Consider the following 20,692-nt stretch of genomic DNA (forward strand, 5'->3'; position numbering starts at 1 on the left):
CACGTAAATTCAAACTAAAACATGGTACATGTATAAGCACTACGATTCATCACATTAGAGTACACATGAACAAGTCTAGTTTATAAATCGTGTTTATTGTTCCAGCTTGCTCCACCTATAATATTCAAATAGTGTGAAGGTAGACATTCTTTTTGTGAATATCTGCATTACAGTTGAAATCACGCAATAAAAATCTGCCTGCGTCTGCAACCCAAACTGCAACCCAAACTGTCACATTTTGATTTCCAGTGCCATCAGGACAAGCTGTATCAGATCTACCAAGCTAAATCAGGGCCACAACATTCCTCTGTCTGGATAGGAATAATTTTTTTTTTTTACTTGCATGAAAGTTGAATACAAGTACAATGCATTGCCTACGTTGATGCGTCTCCCTCAGTCCCATCAGATTGCCTCATGCGGAGTAGACTGGACTGGATATGTCAACCACATTTAACTATACACTGTTCAAGACTGGAAGGCAAAGTGAGGCAGAATTATCATGTTGAACAAAGTTTTAAAGCAAAGGAAAGTCATCCATTCATTCATCTTTATGCACTATTCTGAAGGGCTGTCTGAAAGGTGACTTACATACCCACAAAATGGCACCAGCTGGGGTAAAATGTTTTGGCTTTGTCATGATAGAGATACAAAGGAGATGTCATAAGATGGAAAATAAATGCACCAAATGATATTAAGACAGAGCAAAAGAAGCTACAAGTACATTTGTAGGAACTACATGAATACTTAGTGTGTCTGTCCTTCATGGCAACTCTAAGATGGTGTTTAATTATTCAGGATGAAGTAAGCATGATCACTGATATACATGTACATTGTACAATTTGTACATTGTAATTCATAGGTTGAAGTAGCAGACTAATTTTGATTTTACCATTGTAGGGACTGTATTAATTTTTATCAGAATCAGCTGCTTGCACTCAGTTGTTTTATTCATATACATTGAACAACATATCCTATGGCTCTTACATCTTACAGTCTGAAATCTTTCTCAAGTTTGATTGTGAAACTACTGAATTTTATTTACTTACATTTCTTTTTTTAAAGGTCAATTATCCATCATAATAGCACACAGGAGCAGCTTATACATTGTACTTCTGTGTGATTGTGTGTGGCACTCAGAAGAGAAACTCACAACTTCTGCTCTACCCAAACACTGTTTGCTTTAATGTCACAAACAATTGTTAGAGTAAGCAGTGTAGCCACTGTGCTAAAAGAAAAAGAGATGACCTTGAAGATTGTACATGTACTGCATTAGCAACCAGCTCAAAATGTATAGGATAATGAATTTCTCTCCCCCCCCCCCCACCCCCCAACCCAATAAAAAGAATACAGTGTATATACCAGACAAAACGAAAACACCAACTCAAGGACACCAGAAATCATTTCTCTCATCCTGGACCAGTCTCTGATATCAGAGAGACATTTGACTTGAACATTATCCAAGGGAGCACTCCTACGTTGACCAATCATGAACAAAACCTACTGTACTTTTACTCATAACATTAACTTCACTTGATCACTTCTGGTTCTAGAGAAGACTCCTACATATTCAGAGGCTTTGGAATACCCTGCCCCCCGCCCCCCCCCCCCCCCCCCCCCCCAACCTTATGAAAAATTGATAATCCTTCACAGGGTGTTCAAGAAGGTGAAAGCATAAAAAATTTATACACAGCGCATGTAACATTCAGCAGACAGTAAGTTACTAAAACTGCAATGGCTCACCAAAGCTTAGGTAAGCTAAAAATCACACACACTTTATTTGAGTCGGCCACCCATGACTGCTCAATTAAAAAAAAAAAAAAATAATAATAATGATAATAAATAATTAATAAAAAAAGACTTGATTGACAGATCCCTTGGATTGGCACCACTTCTGATGCATCTATTTGTTTTGGTCGGTTACAAAGTGATCCATTAAAAAGTGAAGAAGTTTCCCCCAAGATGTCATTGGATGTAGCCTTCTGCTAGAGACCACTGCTTCGATCCATATCAACAATGGTTTGTATCTTGGCACTTCTCTTCACTGGAGTTGACAATGATGCATCTGCATACGGGTGAACTCCAAATCTCTTTAAGCTGGAAAAGATCTTGACCATGTCAGCTCCTATCAGGAGAGGATCACTATGATGTCCAAGCTTTCATTGCACACAATCATCTTTACATCAGCTCTATCTGGGTTTCTGTTAATCACACCAATCAATGTTGAGTGTCTCATCATTCAAAAATGGGTTCATTGTTCTGGGTCTGAAGTACAGTCTAGTTGTGACATCACATGACAGCACACTGCTCTCCACTGGGTAAACCTGGTATTCTTGGCAGTCCATTTTCATCAAATGTCAAACCGGTGTTCTGTAAGGAAATATGAATTGAATTGAATTGAATTGAACAGGTTCTTTTAAAAGTCATGTCTGGCAGCCAAAGGCTGAATTGCACATGTTTTGCAATCAGTCATAAAAACAGAGAGACTATTTCAGTGCCCTGTACAAACAATGATATAAAGACATGATATTAAAAAAGAACAAATACTACAGTAGTCACATGTGACAAATCACAAGAAGTGGTCGATCAATGAGGGGACCAGCCCAATCAATTATAGAATTGCTTTTACAAAAACAAAAACAAAAACAAAAAAGAGATAGAATTATCCTGTCAACACGGCAACACTGCTAAATACTGAAAAAATAATATAATTACTATTACAACTGATAATGAAACTTTATCAGTGAGGGTACCAGCCCGATCAATACTCGGATTACTCAGATTACTTTATCATAAAGAAAAGAAACGAAAGAAGAAAATGGTGGAAAAGAACAAAAAAATTCACTGTCAACATATCATTACACAGCTAATCATTGAAAAGTGCCATTACTATTTCATCTACATATATTGATTTTGATTAAAAAACAAAAAATAAAAATTACCCATCTGCACATCACATTCATCACATGTGCCAAATTTCAATAAAAATGAGCAATATTTCTTTTTTTTCCATAATTATCATCATAACAGCTCATCCTTCTTTTCATAATCATCGTGACAGCTCGTCCTGCAACATAAATAAAACATTTCTTTTAGGCCTACATATCAAAGAACTATATCCATCGGAAAAACTAAACCTCAATTCAAAATCTGAGATAAAAAAACAAAAACAAAAACAAAAAAACCTCGACACCTTGTACATAATTAAAGATGCAGAATTATGGACTTTGATGCACACTTTCCAGTAAGTTTTTACTTTTGGCAATGAAAAGAGAGAGGTTAATGGAATGACACCAACGGCAATTATTTATGTCGCTGATTGTTCATATACAGTGAGTGAATGAAGGGGCTCTGGCGTTAGCTTTGGTGTCAGTATTTTTTCGTTTCTATTATTCCCAATGCAATTGATTCAAGCCTATACAGTTGTGAGATTCACACACAGAGAGGTGATAGGAGAGAAAAGAGGAGACATTTTTTCACTCCATTCTGTGCATTACAGCAATGGGAATCATTTCACTACAGCAATCTTACTATGGTTGTGTGAAATGTGGAACACATTTCAATGAGGTTTATGAGGAATATACAGGAACATAGAAGACAGCTTATCTAGGGTTATTCAGGACTACGAAACAAAAAATAACAAAACTACATTAATTGTGAGGTGCAAATTTGAATCAGAATTCTGAATCAAATCGAGTAGTATGTATGAGTGTATTTACCATGTCACCAACAATTTCAGCTGGGGGCTGACCGAGACTTTCCATCTGTTATACACAAACAAGTTATAAAAATTATATCTTTATATATTTTTGTTTGAACAAAGGGAGAAATCAGATAACTGATTTGAATGCATGGCATAAATGTGCACTGATATTATAGGGAAAAACAAAATAAAGAAAAATAGTGCACAGTGTTGCTTGAATAATATCCACACAAAAGTTTCGTATAGATGTGGGTGCTCCATAACTTGCTACAGTCTATCTCTAGTCGAGATTTTCTATAGAAGAAATGAAAAGAATGATTTCAATGCATGTATTCACCCAAATCACATCTTCACATCCACAAAACAGGTTCTAGCAATGCTTCTTGACATCATGACAGTAGAGCTATTTTCACATCCCTTCATATTCTATTCATAATTCTTTGCCAGACAGAGCTGAATGAACCAAACAAAAACTGTCGTGTTCATGCTTTCTATGGGATAGGCCCAGTTTACCAACCTGACCAAGTTAAATAACTTTCAGTAGAATAAATCAAAATCAACATTGATGTCTATGTACTTCTTAATAGGATTAAAAAAAAAAAAGTTTATCTTCCTTCTAATAGCCAGAGTTCTCTTGGAAATCCTACCTTTTGAATAAGGTCCATGATTTTTGTCATCCTTTGTTGACGAACTGTCACACTGTCAGAATCCTGCTCCCCTTCATACTCAGTACATAAAGCCATCATGATTCTATGCTGCTCACTGTACCTCTGGTGATCAGAGCTGCTTATTGTTGTCTTGTTCTCATCCAACCAACCTTGGTACTACGTGTATTTCATGAAAAAAGAACACAAAAACAATACTGCATTGAGGTTTTTGTTTTGTTTTTCAGAAACCCTTATTAACATAAAAACAACAATAACCAAACAAACACAATAACAAAAAATAATACTCCAGCTTTGTTGATATAAATTTGACCTATTAAAAGTATGCAAAAAAATATAACAGACAATTGATAGTAGAGCTAATTCATTCATTCATTCACCTAATATTATTATTATTACCATCATTATTATTAGTATTATTATTATTATTATTATCATTATTATTATTATCATTATTATTATTATTATTATTATTATTATCATCATCATCATCATCAAAGTCACACTCATTTTTTTTCTTTTATTTTCATTCTTGTTTACACAATTCTATGCTTTGACTGTGAGGAATCTAAAACACATGAAATTCATCTCACCCTGCCAAGGAAAAAGTTTTTAGACCACATGAGTCCTTCCCGCTCTTCAACATACATGCATTAGTTTCACAACCTCAGCATATCCTAAAGAATTATCTTTCTTCATGAATTGGGTAGTCCAATGTTACTATGGTACAGCATTTCACTGTCAGACTTTATTCTTGTTTTTCAAAATGTGGTGGCGTTTTGTGATTGTTACTTTTTGCAGGAAAATGTTTCATGTATTTGGTATGTAAGTATGGATTAACAGTCGACCACCTTTAAACTGAAAGAGTCAACTAAAAAAAGCTCATAAGATGAGATAAATGCTATGCAGACAAACCTTGTCCACAACTTCCTTAAGAGACGGGTAGAGGACGTCCTTAGAGAGGAGACTGTGCATCATAGTCTGAACCATCGGCAAAAGTTCTGCATCTCCCTCTTCAAGATTCATTCCTCCAAGTGATCTCAGGAGCTCTTCATCCGGTATCTGACCTTCCTGGAAAATTACATATCGTTTTAGCTCACATTTCTATACATGCTGTCATGATCAAAATGCCACACACAATCCCCAAATCTCTGGCTGTACAGTATCATCAATAAAAACATTTTTTGGATTACTATTCTGACCATAAAATCAGTCCTAGCAAGTTTGTGCCTAACCAAACTCATTGTTATTCATCAATAATCAGCGTTTGCACATGGCAATTCCTCTCTTAGAAGAACTATTATTACTTTTCACAGTGATTTAGAGCTATTTAGAGATGTCTATTTTGTTTATTTAGGCAAATCATGAAATATTCTTCTGCATTCCATAATCTCAAAGAAAAACTGACTGAAGCAGAAGCTAGACAGTGTCTTATTTTGAAGAAGTGCTGATACTTTAAGAATTGATTCCTCCTCAAATCATTTTTCCTCTCCCACTCTCTCAAATCAAGACAGAGTACTAATAATTGAAAAAACCAACACTGGCATAACAAACAAGTAATACCATCTTGAAAATTCCAGAGTACTTTTTTTTTTTGAATAAATCAAATAGAGTGGTTCCAAATTACACAAAATCTGTATTCTATACAGTCACACACCTATGTTTCTCATCTTGGCTGAAGCTATAATTTTGTAAATTACTGTGACATTCAGTTCGTAAAATGTAAAATGCTACTTATAGACAGTAAACCAAGATCTCCCTTTGAAAGACATTACTTCAATATGGATTGTCGACCAACAATGCGCATTTGAATTGTGTTTTTACCGAAGTCCTAGATTTCAAGTTTAGAGTGTGTGAAGAGAAAAAAACAGAAGGAGGAAAGAAAGGAAGAAGAAAAAGTCTGGATACACTTGCTCTATTTGATGCTGATTTTGTGTGCCATTCTTTACCTGTAAGTCTCTTGCATTCTGACTTCATGAGTCATTCATTACCTGTAAAGGCCACCACACACTACATGATCAGACTGGCCTTAAAGTCTTAAGCCAAGCTGGGTCTTAAGAACAGTCGTACGACCGGACACCGCACACTATACAACCTAGTAGGCTTACGACTGTAAAGCGCGCGCAGTGCGCACTGCGTGCGCTTGTATTTTAAAGGACAAGTCCACCTTCATATACATAAGGATTGAGAGAATGCAGCAATATTAGTAGAACACATCAGTGGAAGTTTGAGGAAAATTGGACAATCCGTTCAAAAGTAACGAATATTTTAAGTATCTGCGCAGTCACTGCTGGAAGAGAAGACTACTACAGTGTATGATGTCACATGCGTACAACTATATAAGGAAAATAAAAAGAGAATTTCACAAAACTTTACTTTTTGAATAAAGTGCACATTTCTTCGACTTGCTACTAACGTATGTTAAGGATAATATTATTCCCTCTGCCTTCTGAAAGAGAGAAAGTCGAGTGTTCTTTTGTTATGCGAGAAAAATGGAAATATGTTGAATTTTCTTTATTCTTTCTTTATATCGTTGTACTCATGTGACATCACAAGCTATAGTAGTCTTTTCATCCAGCCGTGACTGAGCAGAAACTTCAAAAATTCATAACTTTTTAACTGATTGTCCGATTTTGCTCAAACTCTCACTGATGTGTTCTACTAGTATTGCTGCATTCACTCAACCCACATGTCTATGAAGGTGAACTCGTCCTTTAAGTACTGCATTGTGAATGTCTGAAAGCCTGCGAGCGGTTGTAGAAATTCAACGTGTCAAATCTCTATGACTGGCGCTACGACCCAGTCTTACAACTATAAAATGGCAAGACTGTGTCGTCACACTTCTAGTCTTAACCCGTTGAGGACGAGTCCCCGAGTATACTTGGGCAGGTATCTATGGGAAATGCGTGCTGTAGCAAAAATCAAATCGTCCTCTCAAGGGGTTAAGATCTTAGGACCGGTGAATTGGGGCAAATTCGTGTAGTGTGCGGCAGGCTTAAGTCTCTTGCATTCTGATTTTGTGTGTCATTCTTTACCTGTAAGTCTCTTGCATTCGGATTTTGTGTATCCTTCTTTACCTGTAAGTCTCTTGCATTCTGTGCCAGTCTGGTCATTGTGTCTGCTAAGGTGGAAGTCAGTTCATCAGGATTGTCAGTACTCCCATCAGCAGACACCCCTTAATGGCAGAGAGAGAGAGAGAGAGAGCAAAGAGTGAAAGGGTCAATAAGTCTATAAACTTTCACCTGTTGATCAAGCTATCATCAATTTTTTTCCATTTTTTTTTTTTTTTTTTTAGATTGAGGATTGGTGAGCTCTTTTGGCCTTTCTTTCTAAAACCTATTGTACATGTACCTGACATAAAAATAAAATCACAGAAAAATAGAACAAAGATTTCCATTTGAATAGCACAGTTCCTTACCAGGACCCTTTGTTATGCAAATTCCATTATTTTAAACACTTCAAACATGTTACCTCTTTGAATTATTAAAATCAAATTGTGCAAATGATTCCAGCACGAAGGGGTAAAACCTAATTCAGTGACTTCAAGTCAATACAACCAACATTTGTCATCATCTTAGGAGAGATATGGCATCTTGGCATAGCATATCAATTGTTCTGTTTTGTTTTGTTTTGTTTTCAATGACTCTGTGAAAATCACCGATCATATCTTACCATATTTATCATATTGTTGACTTTGGGAAGACATTTTGACAAATCAAGAAAGGAAGAAGACGGGATTATTTTGATTTAACAGAAGAAAGCCTGCACACATGTATCACTATCAAATTTATAAGGCTATTAACATTCTATTTTGTTTATGAATCATGCATAGAAGAAAAGAAAATGAAAACAAAAAAGAGAACCTTTAATACTCATCATACTATTTGCATCTTAGGTTCTAAAGTATCTACAGCCATGGATTTACTATGTGACTCACATTATGCACATACTGTAACTTATCTATCAGAATTTAATATTTTTGTAACAAGCCTGGATTCTGCATCCTTTAGAACTTACTTTTTAACCTGGTACGATGAATAAATCATTTCAATAAAGAACAAGAAAATAAAGCAAAGCAATAATAATGTGTGTCTAAAGATTCACTGTGCCAAGATTCCTACATGTCCTAATAATGTTCCTTTGAGAAAAGTGCTAAATTACGTCTTCTCTTGGAACTCTTCATACAAAGAAGCTCTATGATATTCCAATAAAATCCCATTGCACTGCCTTGACTTACATGAGTTAGCCGTCATTTTTAATTTTTTTTTTTGGGGGGGGGGGTAAAAATCCAAGTTTACGCACTTACATCTAAGTTAGACATTTAACCCTCCAAGGCCCCCCCCCCCCCCCTTGATGTTCCGCACAATGTATCGCTAACGCGAAAAGCTATCGCCGTGATGTTTCATGACTTTTTTCTTTGAGTCTCCCGCATTGTTTGACATCAAATTTGCAATGCCCGGGAGCGTGGTTCCGAAGTTGCAAATAAATATGTACGTGCATGTCAGACCTAAAACCGCTCAAAAACGTGAATTTCAATGCTAACTGTGCTTACAGGCAAATTTCATAAAAGTATGATTATTTTTGGATTTTATTGATTAAAATCAATTGATAACATATTTTCTTGATTGGAACAAGTCGCGGACAAGTTTCATCGAAAAAACAATGAAAAACATAAAGTCGAAAAAACAAAGAAATACATAAGAAATTTAAAAAACAATTTACTTAAGAAATTTTTTTCGGATGACACAATTTTTTTTTCTCTTATATTTGCTCAGGACACAAGAAAATGTGTCCATTTTGAGCTTTATTTTAATAGTGATTTATACCAAATTGTCTGATTTCATGCATCATTATTCATAAATTAGCATAATTTAGCATAAATGATAATCTTTCTTAAAAATCTACCTCTGTGGTACTTTAGATGACATCATAGGCAACGTGTGCGCCAATTTTCGTCTTGATCGTGCGGTCGACGGCTGAGATCTGGAGGGGGGGCCTGGGAGGCCCCTTCCCGGCTCTAAGATTTACCTAAATAGCACGGCCTATTAACCCTAACTGCACTGGGGGGGGGCCTGGTTGGCCCCCCCATACTTTTGGCGATTGCATCGCGACCGCTGAGAATTTCGGATTCTCGCATCATGACTTTTTCCCCTGAAGTCTTGCGCACATTTTGATACCACATTTGTCCATATCGGACCTACCTAGGGGATATTATGGGCCAACTAGTATGCGCATGTCATTAAAACGGCTAATCGCTGCATATATTTGTGTACAGTTACATACTGTCAATAGACCATGGCTTGCATTACTCTATAAATTTTGTTCAGAAATTGGTTTTCCACTTGGTTCATGCTTCTACATTGTTCTAAAATAAATTGGGCAAAGTTTAGAAACAATGATATACATAAGGAATATAAAACAATAGAAAACATAAGAAATAAAAACAATACAAAACATAACAAAAAAGTTGTTTTTTCTCGTTTTTTTTTCTCTCTCTGATTTATTTCACATTTGGGAAACATTATTCTTCATCATTACACAGTTTTCATGTAATTTTGTACTTTTTTTAGGCTGAAATTATGAAAATATCCCCCAAATGCATAAAATATGCATTATGAATAATTAATTAGCTAATTATGAAAAAAATTGCATAATTGATTAAAATAAATTACACTATCAGATTCAGCTCGCGAAGATCTATCAGCATGCAAATTTTCAAGTTCATCGGACATTGCGTTTCCGAGATCAATGGGGGGGGGGGGGGGGGGGGCTCCCCCCCCCCCCCCCAGTATTTTCACGGAGCCAAATAGCCTAGTACAGTAAGGGTTAAGTTAGCATACAAAAAGTGTAAGACAGCAAAATACATGTACCTGATGATGGTGTGGGTGGAATGGGTCCCATCTCGGCTAAGTTCTGGAACATTTTCTGGAGGTCAGCTGGCATGCCTGCATCCTCTCCAAGATTGAGATCTGACAATAATCCCGAGAGAACGTTGCCAAACTCTGCCTCAGATTGCATGGCAGCAGGGCTCTCAGAGAAGAGAGCTTCAAAGAGAGCATCTTGACTTGAAGGAGTCTTGCTTTCCTATTAGACAGTCAATGAAATATTTGTAAGTTTTCCTCTGTGAAGTACACCATATCAAACAACTGGCATGGATTGGTTCATCTTGAAATTGAAAAGTACAAGAGCTTCACACTTATAGGACCAGGGGGTGTTTCATACAAATGACCTACATGTAAGAACAATTGAAACACATTCTGATGTGCTTTGCCTATGTAGATCAGAATTTAAATAATTCATCACAAAAATTGATCACCAGCCATTTTATTAGAGTCATTCCTAACTTTAAGAACAGCCTTATGGAACATACCCAGGTGTTCTGTTTTGTTTTGTTTGTTTTTTTGTTTGTTTTTTATTTTTCCACAAAGGGTCATACAGTGTACCCACTAGATATGACTCAGGCAAACGACTTCCATGTTCAAACTATTTCAAAGTGCTGTCCGGTGTCTTTGAGTGGACAGGAACTTTGCCTGAGACCTGGGTCTGCTGACTGAATGGCAGACATACTATTTAAACACTTGGTCACCTTGCTTCAATGAATGTGAATTGATTTGATACCAGATAATGTCCTTACATTGTAGTTGTATTTTCTTGACACAAAATCCCCTTAAACCAACATCTTATCTAAACTGTATCAGAGTCAAAATTGTGTGTAAACCATGGTTACAATGTAGGTCACCTTATTTTCCTTCTTTTCTTCTGCATCTTGCACTTTTGTAGTAAGAATGTTCAGTCCAGGAGTTGATGTGGCACCACCATCTTGTGACGAGGCACTAGCTGACGGGGGATGAAGAGGTCCATCAAAATCACTCAGTGCACCTGAAAAGCATGACCAGAGTAGGATGATAAATTATGTTCAGTACATAAAATTTACTCCAGAAATGCATACACCTATGATTAATCCTAACTAGGCCGGGGGGAGGGGGGAGGAGGGAGGGGAAGGGGGAAGGGCTCTGAGGCCCCCCCCCCCCTTGACATTCAGCGCGATGTACCACTAACACGAAAAGCTATCGCCGCGACGTTTCATGACTTTTTCCTTTGAGTACCAGAGTATCTGCATCTTTTGACATCAAATTTGCGATGCCCGGGCGCAAGGTTCCGAAGTTGCGTATAAATATGTACCTGTACGTGCATGTCAGACAAAAAATTGCTCAAAAACATGAATTCATACAATTTCAATGCAAACTGTGGTTACAGGCAAATTTCATAAAAGCACAATTATTTGGGGGTTTTATTGACTAAAATTATTTCATAACATATTTTCTTGTTCGGAACAATGTCGCAGACAAGTTTCATCGAAAATAACAATCAAAACCATACAGTCAAAAAACAAAGAAATACATTAGAAATTCAGAAAACAATAAAATGAGAAATTTTTTTCAGATGGCACAATTTTTTCTCTTATATTTGCTCAGGACACTCAAAAAAATATTTACACAAAAAATGTGCCCATTTTGAGCTTTATTTAGTGATTTATACGGGGATCATTATGCATATAAGAATTAGCATAATTTAGCAAAAATTATATATATTTTTTATTATCTTTGTAGTACCATACTTTAGATTATGTCATAGGCAATGTGTGTGCCAATTTTCGTTGTTGACGGCCAAAATCTGGAGGTGGGAGGGCCTAGACCCCTCCCCCCCCCCCCCCCCCCCCTTTTCCAGCTAGGGTAGTTGACTTGAAGCTGGAGGTGTCTGAGAGGAGAGGGGGTAAATTGAGCTTGGCAAGGAGCTGCTTCCAGTAGGGGATGGAGTGGGTGTTGCTTGCAAGTGCATGGAGGAGGATCCTGTGCTGGAATCTGTCTGAAGACAGTGTGACTAGTTGTCCTAGGGAGAGGATAGTGAAGAGATCAGCATGAAGGGAGAGAGGAAGGATGCCTGTCAGAAGGATCACAGCTTCATTCATAGCACTTTTGTTGAGGCCAAGGAGTTTCTTGAAAAGAAGAGCCTGTGCAGGGTCAAGCTTTTCCCCGAGATCATTTGCTGAGCTTCACTACTGCAATCCCGTACAACATTACAGCATGCAGATGAGTCCGAAGTGACAAACATGAATCAACATGAATCAAAACTCAATACTCTATATGATCGACGTGTGTCGCTGTAGCTCTGTGTTTTTGGATCCAAACTGGTATATCTTAGACTACAAAATGTGTAGATCTAATGTCAATTACTATTAAGTCGCCAGACATTCACACCGCATGTAACGTGCTGCAATCAGTCGGAGAATTGCAGCTGGGCCGGAGAGAGACAAATTTTCATCACTCTCATCCAGATCTCAAGACATTTCTAATTCAAGTTTTCCTCCATAAATACATGATTGTAATCCAAAAATATTTTACCATATGTACCAGGTGACAAAACCATTTTTAATGCGATAATGTTTTTGATTTCAAATGGATTTCAGGTGGCAGATTGACAAAGTTTTTCAAATGCGATGATGCATGATGCATCCTATTCCTACATTGAAGTGTGTTAACACATGATATACATTTACCGTAGTTATGCCAGATGGGTAAACTCGGCCTAGCGGGTAAACTCGGCCCCCAGCGCGCACGTTACAACTACTGTATCTATAATGTGCGCGCTGGGGGCCGAGTTTACCCATAACTACAGTACACTACACTTAATATACATCATATGTATGCTAACGCTAATGGTAATAATACGTGGCACGCTATCTATGGACCGCGAACTACACAGGTACACTCTACAGTGCCTATCGTGAGTTCGCTAACCCGGGAGTGCATAGCCATAGGATAAAGTTTAGATAGACCTAGTCTAATTCAATCAAGTGACGTTAGACCAGAGTTAGAGAGCTCGAGAGGCAGAGCCCTGCGACTGTCGTGTTGTGTACAAAGTCGTAAAGTCAAGACTCAACTTTGTGTATTAAATTTACTATGCAAGAGATAGGGTCTACATTTTTGTAATTTAGCTAGATCTAGTCTAGTCTATTTAATTTTAGTTAGGTCAGGATTAGGGTTTAGGGTTATAGGGGCTGTGCTGACGTTAGAAGCCTATTGCTTATTTTAGCCCCCTTAAACCCAGGAGTACCCTCGACTGGCTGGGCGGGGGCACCGGAGGCCGGAGAGCCGCGGCCGGCGCCGGGGAGCGTGTTTTTTTTAGACGGCACAGATTGGGGAAACTAAAAATCTATCGGGGACCCTATCCCTAAACCTGACCCTAATCCTAATCCTAACCCTAACCATCAAACCCTAACCCTAACCCTAACCCTAGCCCCGGAGACCGCGCCGCCAGGCGCGGTCCTGGCGGCTTCCCCGCAGTTTCGCTTATGTTAGTTCCTAAGTATTCTGTGCGCTTGTGCAAGTGATTGTGAATTCTGTGAACATCGGTGAGCTGCTTATAAGACATCATTTTGTGCATCACAAGCAATGAAATGCATCAAACAGTCGCCGATGATAGTCATTTAGGTTTCATCGACCCATGTAAGTATTCCTAGTAGTTTCTGTTGAAAAATTAAGGAAATATAGCGCCGCAAAGGCACCCGTTTGTTCAACATGAAGATCTTTTATGGGAGTACGGCGCAGCCCAGCCGCCACACGTGTGGCGGCTGTCGCAGTTACCCTAACCCCAACCCTAACCCTAACCATAACCAAAAACCCTAACCCAACGTTTTTCCCATAGGTTTAACACGCGCCATGCCCCAATCTGTGCCGTCTTAAAAAAAAAACGCCGCCGGGGAAGGGGGTGGGTGCGGCATGCGGGTGGGTAACCCCGGGACGCTCCGTATACACAGTTACACACTGTGGGAGCGTCCTGAGTCAATAGAGTGCTATATCGGTAAGCTTGAAAAACATACACAGTCTGTCACAGATTTTCGCACCTCCGTAGGTTTCGAATATCACGAGGAAAAAACGTACTTTTATAGTATACATAAGATTCTTATCTAATTAATACCCTTCGTTCACCTTGTTCTTGTTCACATTGGTCCAATGATCTTGAAAAAACGTTTTTTTCACGGCCATATACGGGTCCGTAGTCCTAGCTCCCCATCCCATTCACCATTTTCGAAATCAGTATGCAGTACACTGCGCACGTAAATATTCATGTGCTGGCGGAGTCGCAATGCGTTTAGCCTTCTGACAAGGCGTGCGCGCGCGCACCCACCCAGAAAGCAACGCAATATACAGCGAGAGGGTTTGCCAACAGTATGATAAGGCCTTGCCACAAAGCTACACGACTTGATGGCCAGCGCATGCGCACAAATCTCATATCCATTTACTGTATAAGATGTAGTTCTCCCGAGTTCCTCTCGACCGAGTCGCATTTAACTCATCAAACCGAGCAGAAAGGGACTATTACCAGAACCAAACGTTGAACGCAGTCAGTCTTCAACATTACATCTTCACCTGTAAGTCTTCATATTGCGGAATTTTTGCGATTTCATATTGATTTTTAGGCGCTATACTTCGCCTGTCATGATCATGTCTGCTACAATGCGCAGCCCCAACACTGCGTGTTGGGGCTGGTCGCAGTTAGCGGGTGGGAAATTGACGTGGGCTTCGTTCCAGCAAGAAAACTATCGCATGGGACTACATGTCAGACGCCCCCTTTTTGTCTGGTTTTCGGACTTGAAATTTGAATTACTGTACGGCCAGAAAAGATATGAATCAATGTAAAAAGATAGGTGACTTACTGTCAAGGAGGTGATCAAGATCAGCGTCATCTTTGTTTTCAGGTGAAGTACTGTGAACGAGGGACTCCTTCGAGGGTTTTTCGTCTGTTTGTGTTGATAAACTGCTCGCATCTTCCGAGTTTCTGCTGGCTGCCATGTTTGATAATACTGCTAGCAAACGTAGATGGCGTGCGAACATACCAATAACCAGTGCCGTATATTAAGAGAGTCTGGCCAACTCATAAATTGAACGCCATGTCGTTACCCAGCGTACAGTGCGCTTATAGTTTTAGCGTGTGCGCTTTGGGGTTAGCGCATCAGGCGTCCCAAAGGCGCAAGGCACTGTGTTGCTTGACTTTTTTTTAGAGTGAGAGAGAGAGAAAGGGTGTAGGTTGGGGAGGGACATTCATTCATTCCATCCATGTCGAACAAAGCCAACAATCAATCATTTTTACACATTCAAATAGACACACGCACACAGGTATATAAACACTATAGGGAAGCTGTTTTAAGCATGACGCAAATCTCTCGTTTGAAGAGGCTACACCCCAGTAAATAATGCCAGTGCATATCTTGGCAATCAATGACTTAAAGTCAGTTTCTTGACCCTGGTCTAATCTAAGCATCAGTCATCGCCACAGCGCCACAGGAGGGGGGGGGGGGGGGGGCACCGCGAGAGGAGGAGATTGTTTTGGTTTTGGCATGGGCCATGTAGCTCCATGGTGCGTGTGTGTGTGTACGTGTGTGTGTGTGTGTGTGAGTGTAGACATTCAGCGTATGCAGACAGAGCATGCCTGTACTGTAGTGACCGGAACTATTGTCATTCCATTTTGCTCTCCCCTTCTCCCTCCCCCATCTCTCCCCCCTCTCCCTCCCTCTCTCCCCCTCGCTCTCCCTCTCTCTCTCTCTCTCTCTCTCTCTCCCTCTCTCTCTCTTTCTCAATGATCCAGTCAGCAGGCTGATTGTAACCAGGGAGGTAGTCTCACCTCCCCGTTGTAACTCACTGTCAAATAGCACATTGTCAGCACCGGCAAACTGGCAATGCTCTCCTTCTTATTCCTGTATTTTCGTTATTTACGGGTCGATTTTTTTCGTTCGAAATGTAAAATGGATGACCATAGAATTTCTCAATAGAATATAAAATTGAAAACTTTAGAAAGGATAGAGAAAATTGAGTTCACTTTGAATGGTCTGCCACAGGCAGATATCCTTATCATGCTCTTACGTAATACGACAGCTGCTTTCTCAATGAAGAGGTAGTCTCACCTCCCCGTTGTAACTCACTGTCAAATAGCACATTGTCAGCACCGGCAAACTGGCAATGCTCTCCTTCTTATTCCTGTATTTTCGTTATTTACGGGTCGATTTTTTTCGTTCGAAATGTAAAATGGATGACCATAGAATTTCTCAATAGAATATAAAATTGAAAACTTTAGAAAGGATAGAGAAAATTGAGTTCACTTTGAATGGTCTGCCACAGGCAGATATCCTTATCATGCTCTTACGTAATACGACAGCTGCTTTCTCAACGATCCAGTCAGCAGGCTGATTGTAACCAGGGAGTAGTCTCACCTCCCCGTTGTAACTCACTGCCAAATAGCACCGGCAAACTGGCAATGCTCTCCTTCTTATTCCTGTATTTTCGTTATTTACGGGTCAATTTTTTTCGTTCGAAATGTAAAATGGATGACCATAGAATTTCTCAATAGAATATAAAATTGAAAACTTTAAAAAGGATAGAGAAAATTGAGTTCACTTTGAATGGTCTGCCACAGGCAGATATCCTTATCATGCTCTTACGTAATACGACAGCTGCTGGAGTCATCAAACTCTGGCTTGGCCTCCAGGTTTGTCACGCCTGAGCAGAGAGTTTATTTGCAATGGACAAGTACTTCGACTCCCAACTCCCAAACGACAAATATACGCACCCCACTTTGGGTAAACCCAGTTGGGGACTCGCCTCAAACGAGGGATTGACGGCATGGACATAATTCCTGAATATAGATATGATAAATTATTGCTGTATAAATTAAAGAAGAATTCACAGCATGTCGTGTCGTAAACTTTCACTAGACTGTAGGCCCCTATGCTATATTGTATATTTAGCAAGTTGTCCAGGGAACAAGAATATTGTATAACAAAATGATACAATGTAATATATATATTTACAATTCTAGCTTTACTGTGCCCAGACGATAGACGAATTTCACAGTTTTACTGTTTCGCACATAAATGACCATCAATTACCATCCTATTTAGTACCATAAACTGACATGAAGGCCTACTAGTATAAGTAGGCCCTAATTCAAGAGGAATACACCTATGTACAATGTATATACAACATGAAACGTCATCGGCAAGTGCATATAATGGTATGTAAAATGATCTCAAATTGTTTAAAAATAATGTCAGAAAAAGACCTGCAATTGAACAATTGAACAAGCGCAAGTACCTGGATAACATAATAATCATGAGGGATATCCTCAGTGACATCCGTACCAAATATAAACTATGATCAGGACCATTGAATGGATATGAAATGTTTTAAAAAATGAAAATGTCCAAATGGCGACCGGTATACCTCCGCCATATTACATTGTTCTTAGTAGATGTAGAGTATACGCCGTGACAATTTTAAGCGACAGTTTCACATAATTATTGGCAGAAAAAAATTGTCACAAAATTTAATGCGTCGAGTGTTTACTTTCCTTGAACTAGGTGTAAATGGATGAGTTTTATTTAAAAGAGAAGTATTAAGGAATTTGAGCATTTTTTACTCGTAAATTGACCAATCTATTTTCATGGTAATACTTTAAGCGATTATTTTACAAATCTGCGGAAATTACTGTCATTTTAGTATTTTCACTTGACCTTTGACCATCATGGCCAAAATCTTTCCCTTTGGGTCATTGTGTAGTAATGGTGGCATGCAAATACCGCGTTTGGTTTTAAGTTTGTGCATTGGGTATAATCTCCAAGGTATGGATGAACTGGGTAATAATATTTCAACAATAGATAGTAGAATTTTAACTTTACCTCACATCGATCCTTGACCTTTGCCCCCTCCCATGACCCCCAACCCCAACCACCCCCTTTAAAAAAAAAAAAAAAATCACAAGAGAATCACGGTCGGGCAGTAAGTTTCGTCTGGAAATACATGTACTCACCTTCAGAAATTGTATACAGATATGGGGGAAATGGCAGTATTTTAAGATTTGAACCATTATGATTTTGACCGGTCACTTTGAGCATGTTTACACAAATGCTATATGCTAAAAAAAACACTTCGTCCACTTCGACATGCACACAATCATGTCAAGTTTCATGGCCAACGGTTTCAACAAAATTTATTACGAATGAAGGACAGACAAATGCCTCAGGCGACACTTCGTACGTTATAGCGGTGACATACAATCTTAATGTGAGTCAAAACTTGGATAGTCTGAAAGACACCGTGAGGAATTCAAAGAAAAAAAAATCATATAGTTTTCCCGTCACACTCTAATTTCCCACTTCTTTCCTTTGTTTTGGATCTGTCGGATCATTGCATCATTACACCTGAGCCAGGTCGGTTAGCGCAACGCCATGCTGCGCAGGAAAGGCATGACGAATTTTCGGTTTATCGCAGTAAGATATCAAAATATTTTTCGTATACTTCAATGAAATAGACAATGGCAAGGACACTGCACCGTGACTGATATTGGGGATGTCCCAAAGGCAAGCAATATTAACGCGTAGCTGCGCATGTTCAACAATGGGCACTGCGTATGAACTCTGCTCACGCCCGCGTGATTGACTTTGGTAACGACATGGCGCCTGTAGATCACGGGACCAGCTTTTGACCAATCACAGGCTTCAAAACACATAAGCCGAAAACCGAGTTGGCCAGACTCTCTTAATATACGGCACTGCCAATAACCAGCCATATTAAAGAGGTCATATTTCTTATTTTGACTTTTTGATATCAGAAATGTGTTTTTGATGATATTTGCCCCTACATCATATGGGAAATTGCACATTCAAAGGTTATAAAGTTTCTCAAAGAGACTCTTTTAGAATTTATGCCCTTTGGAGTTTTTTTCAAAAATAAATCTTGCAGTTTTGATTAGTTTTTTTATTTTTTTTTTCATGAGATGAATACATAGATGCATGTAGTTATCCTTTAGGGGATGTCATCATCACCTCATTGCCTACAAAGTCCGGTAAAACACTTCTATTTATCAAACAGAGTAACTTGATGTATTTGGAGCTGTTTCAGTGGTAGCCCAAACCAAGAAATACATTAAAATGACACAATCATCAAAGTTGCCTGATACTGAGGACTAGTTTTTACCAAGATCTAGTACCACAAGAACATAAGGGGGGGGGGGTAGAGGGGGGATAAGGGGAGAGGAGGAGGGTAGGAGAGGGATGGATTCGACAGAATAGATCAACATAAACCAGCAGAGCTTGTATAGGATGAATACTCCCCATAAACTTGTGTGCATTGCGTGCATTCTCTATAGGGCTCACACGGTTAATAATTCCCCATAGAGTCGTGTGTTAAAATTCAAATTTCAAAAAAAAAAAAAAAAATCTGTAAAATAGCTGGGAGAAATGAGGTGTTTCATTTTCACTAACTTGGATAAGTGAGCTATACCCTGTCATCCATCAAATTTACAAGGCAGGTTCTCCGGCTCAAACTCTGTCTAAGGGTCCGCAAAGCCAGACTACGTGTTCTTCTAAAAAAATAAAAAATAATAAAAAAATAAAATAAGAAACACCTATAATTTTCAGCACACGCACCCAATGAAATAGTCCCCTCAAATTCCATGAGAAAAACTTTCATCTTCCAACCAAAATGCAAATTCATACTCGACATCTACAGCTACATATATATCTTTCTTTTTTTTTTTGCCAAACTGAATCATTGATTTTTAATCGATTCATTTCTTCATTTATTTTGGTATCTTTGGTACGATTTCGTGAAGGGGTCTGGGACAGTTCATTTTATTTACAGGACAGGTGTGAGCCCTGGAAGGCTCTGCCGATAACTACAGTAGCGTAAACCACCATAATACTTTACGTGTGTGCCTCGTTTATTTCCTGTCCATTGGTTGTGTTCAAAATTTGTTTATATTTGACTCATTGGCACAGCCTAAAGGATAATTGCTAGACGATGCTTTTCAGCTCTTTATACACGAACAACTTTGACACATAATGTCTCAGGTAGTAATTACGTTAGATTCAATAAAGGCACTGAGGGTGATTTCAAGTTTGATGCTAGTGCTGAGATAGCACTAGCACTAGCACTGGCACTAGCACTAGCACTGGCACTAGCACAAGTAGCACTAGCACCGAACTTGAAATCACCCAATATATTTAGATATTAAATTCTTGAAAATTCTGTATGAAAATATGCTAGAACAAATGTCTAGCGTATCTCATATGTCTTTCTTTTACAACATTGTTTCTAAAATAAATTTCAGCAAGACACGTTCTGCTGCTCAAACTCTGTTCAGCGAGATCTGTTAAAAAAAAGAAACAGGAAGATTGGTTTGTCATGTACATTAACTGTATGACTGACTATACACAAATTGTGACTCTGTATATTATTAATTACAACAATCAATAGAAGAAAAATTAATGATA

General features: G+C 38.6%; 1 protein-coding gene across 1 annotated transcript; it reads right to left on the bottom strand.

The window, feature by feature from the left end:
* Positions 1-1,996: 1,996 nt before the first annotated feature.
* Positions 1,997-15,218, bottom strand: LOC139712170 (peroxisomal biogenesis factor 19-like). Its single transcript, XM_071624009.1, has 8 exons — positions 15,083-15,218; positions 11,105-11,244; positions 10,236-10,449; positions 7,443-7,540; positions 5,281-5,436; positions 4,348-4,524; positions 3,717-3,761; positions 1,997-2,367 (listed from the first exon to the last, which is right to left on the bottom strand). The coding sequence occupies exons 1-8, from the start codon at positions 15,216-15,218 to the stop codon at positions 2,287-2,289; spliced, it is 1,047 nt and encodes a 348-aa protein (XP_071480110.1). The 3' UTR covers positions 1,997-2,286.
* Positions 15,219-20,692: the final 5,474 nt, after the last annotated feature.

This window comes from Diadema antillarum, unplaced genomic scaffold (assembly GCF_040938485.1).
Source record: "Diadema antillarum isolate AM-2024a unplaced genomic scaffold, OU_Dant_1.0 seq00001767_RagTag, whole genome shotgun sequence".
NCBI lineage: Eukaryota > Metazoa > Echinodermata > Echinoidea > Diadematoida > Diadematidae > Diadema > Diadema antillarum.

Bases quoted from the DNA above. Each gene is read 5' to 3' on its own strand.
- LOC139712170 (XM_071624009.1), bottom strand. From the start codon at position 15,218: ATGGCAGCCAGCAGAAACTCGGAAGATGCGAGCAGTTTATCAACACAA. The intron at 11,245-15,082 runs GTAAGTCACCTA...CATGCTTTTCAG, and splicing joins TCTTGATCACCTCCTTGACA to GTGCACTGAGTGATTTTGAT. The intron at 3,762-4,347 runs GTAGGATTTCCA...TGTGTATAACAG, and splicing joins TCATGGACCTTATTCAAAAG to ATGGAAAGTCTCGGTCAGCC.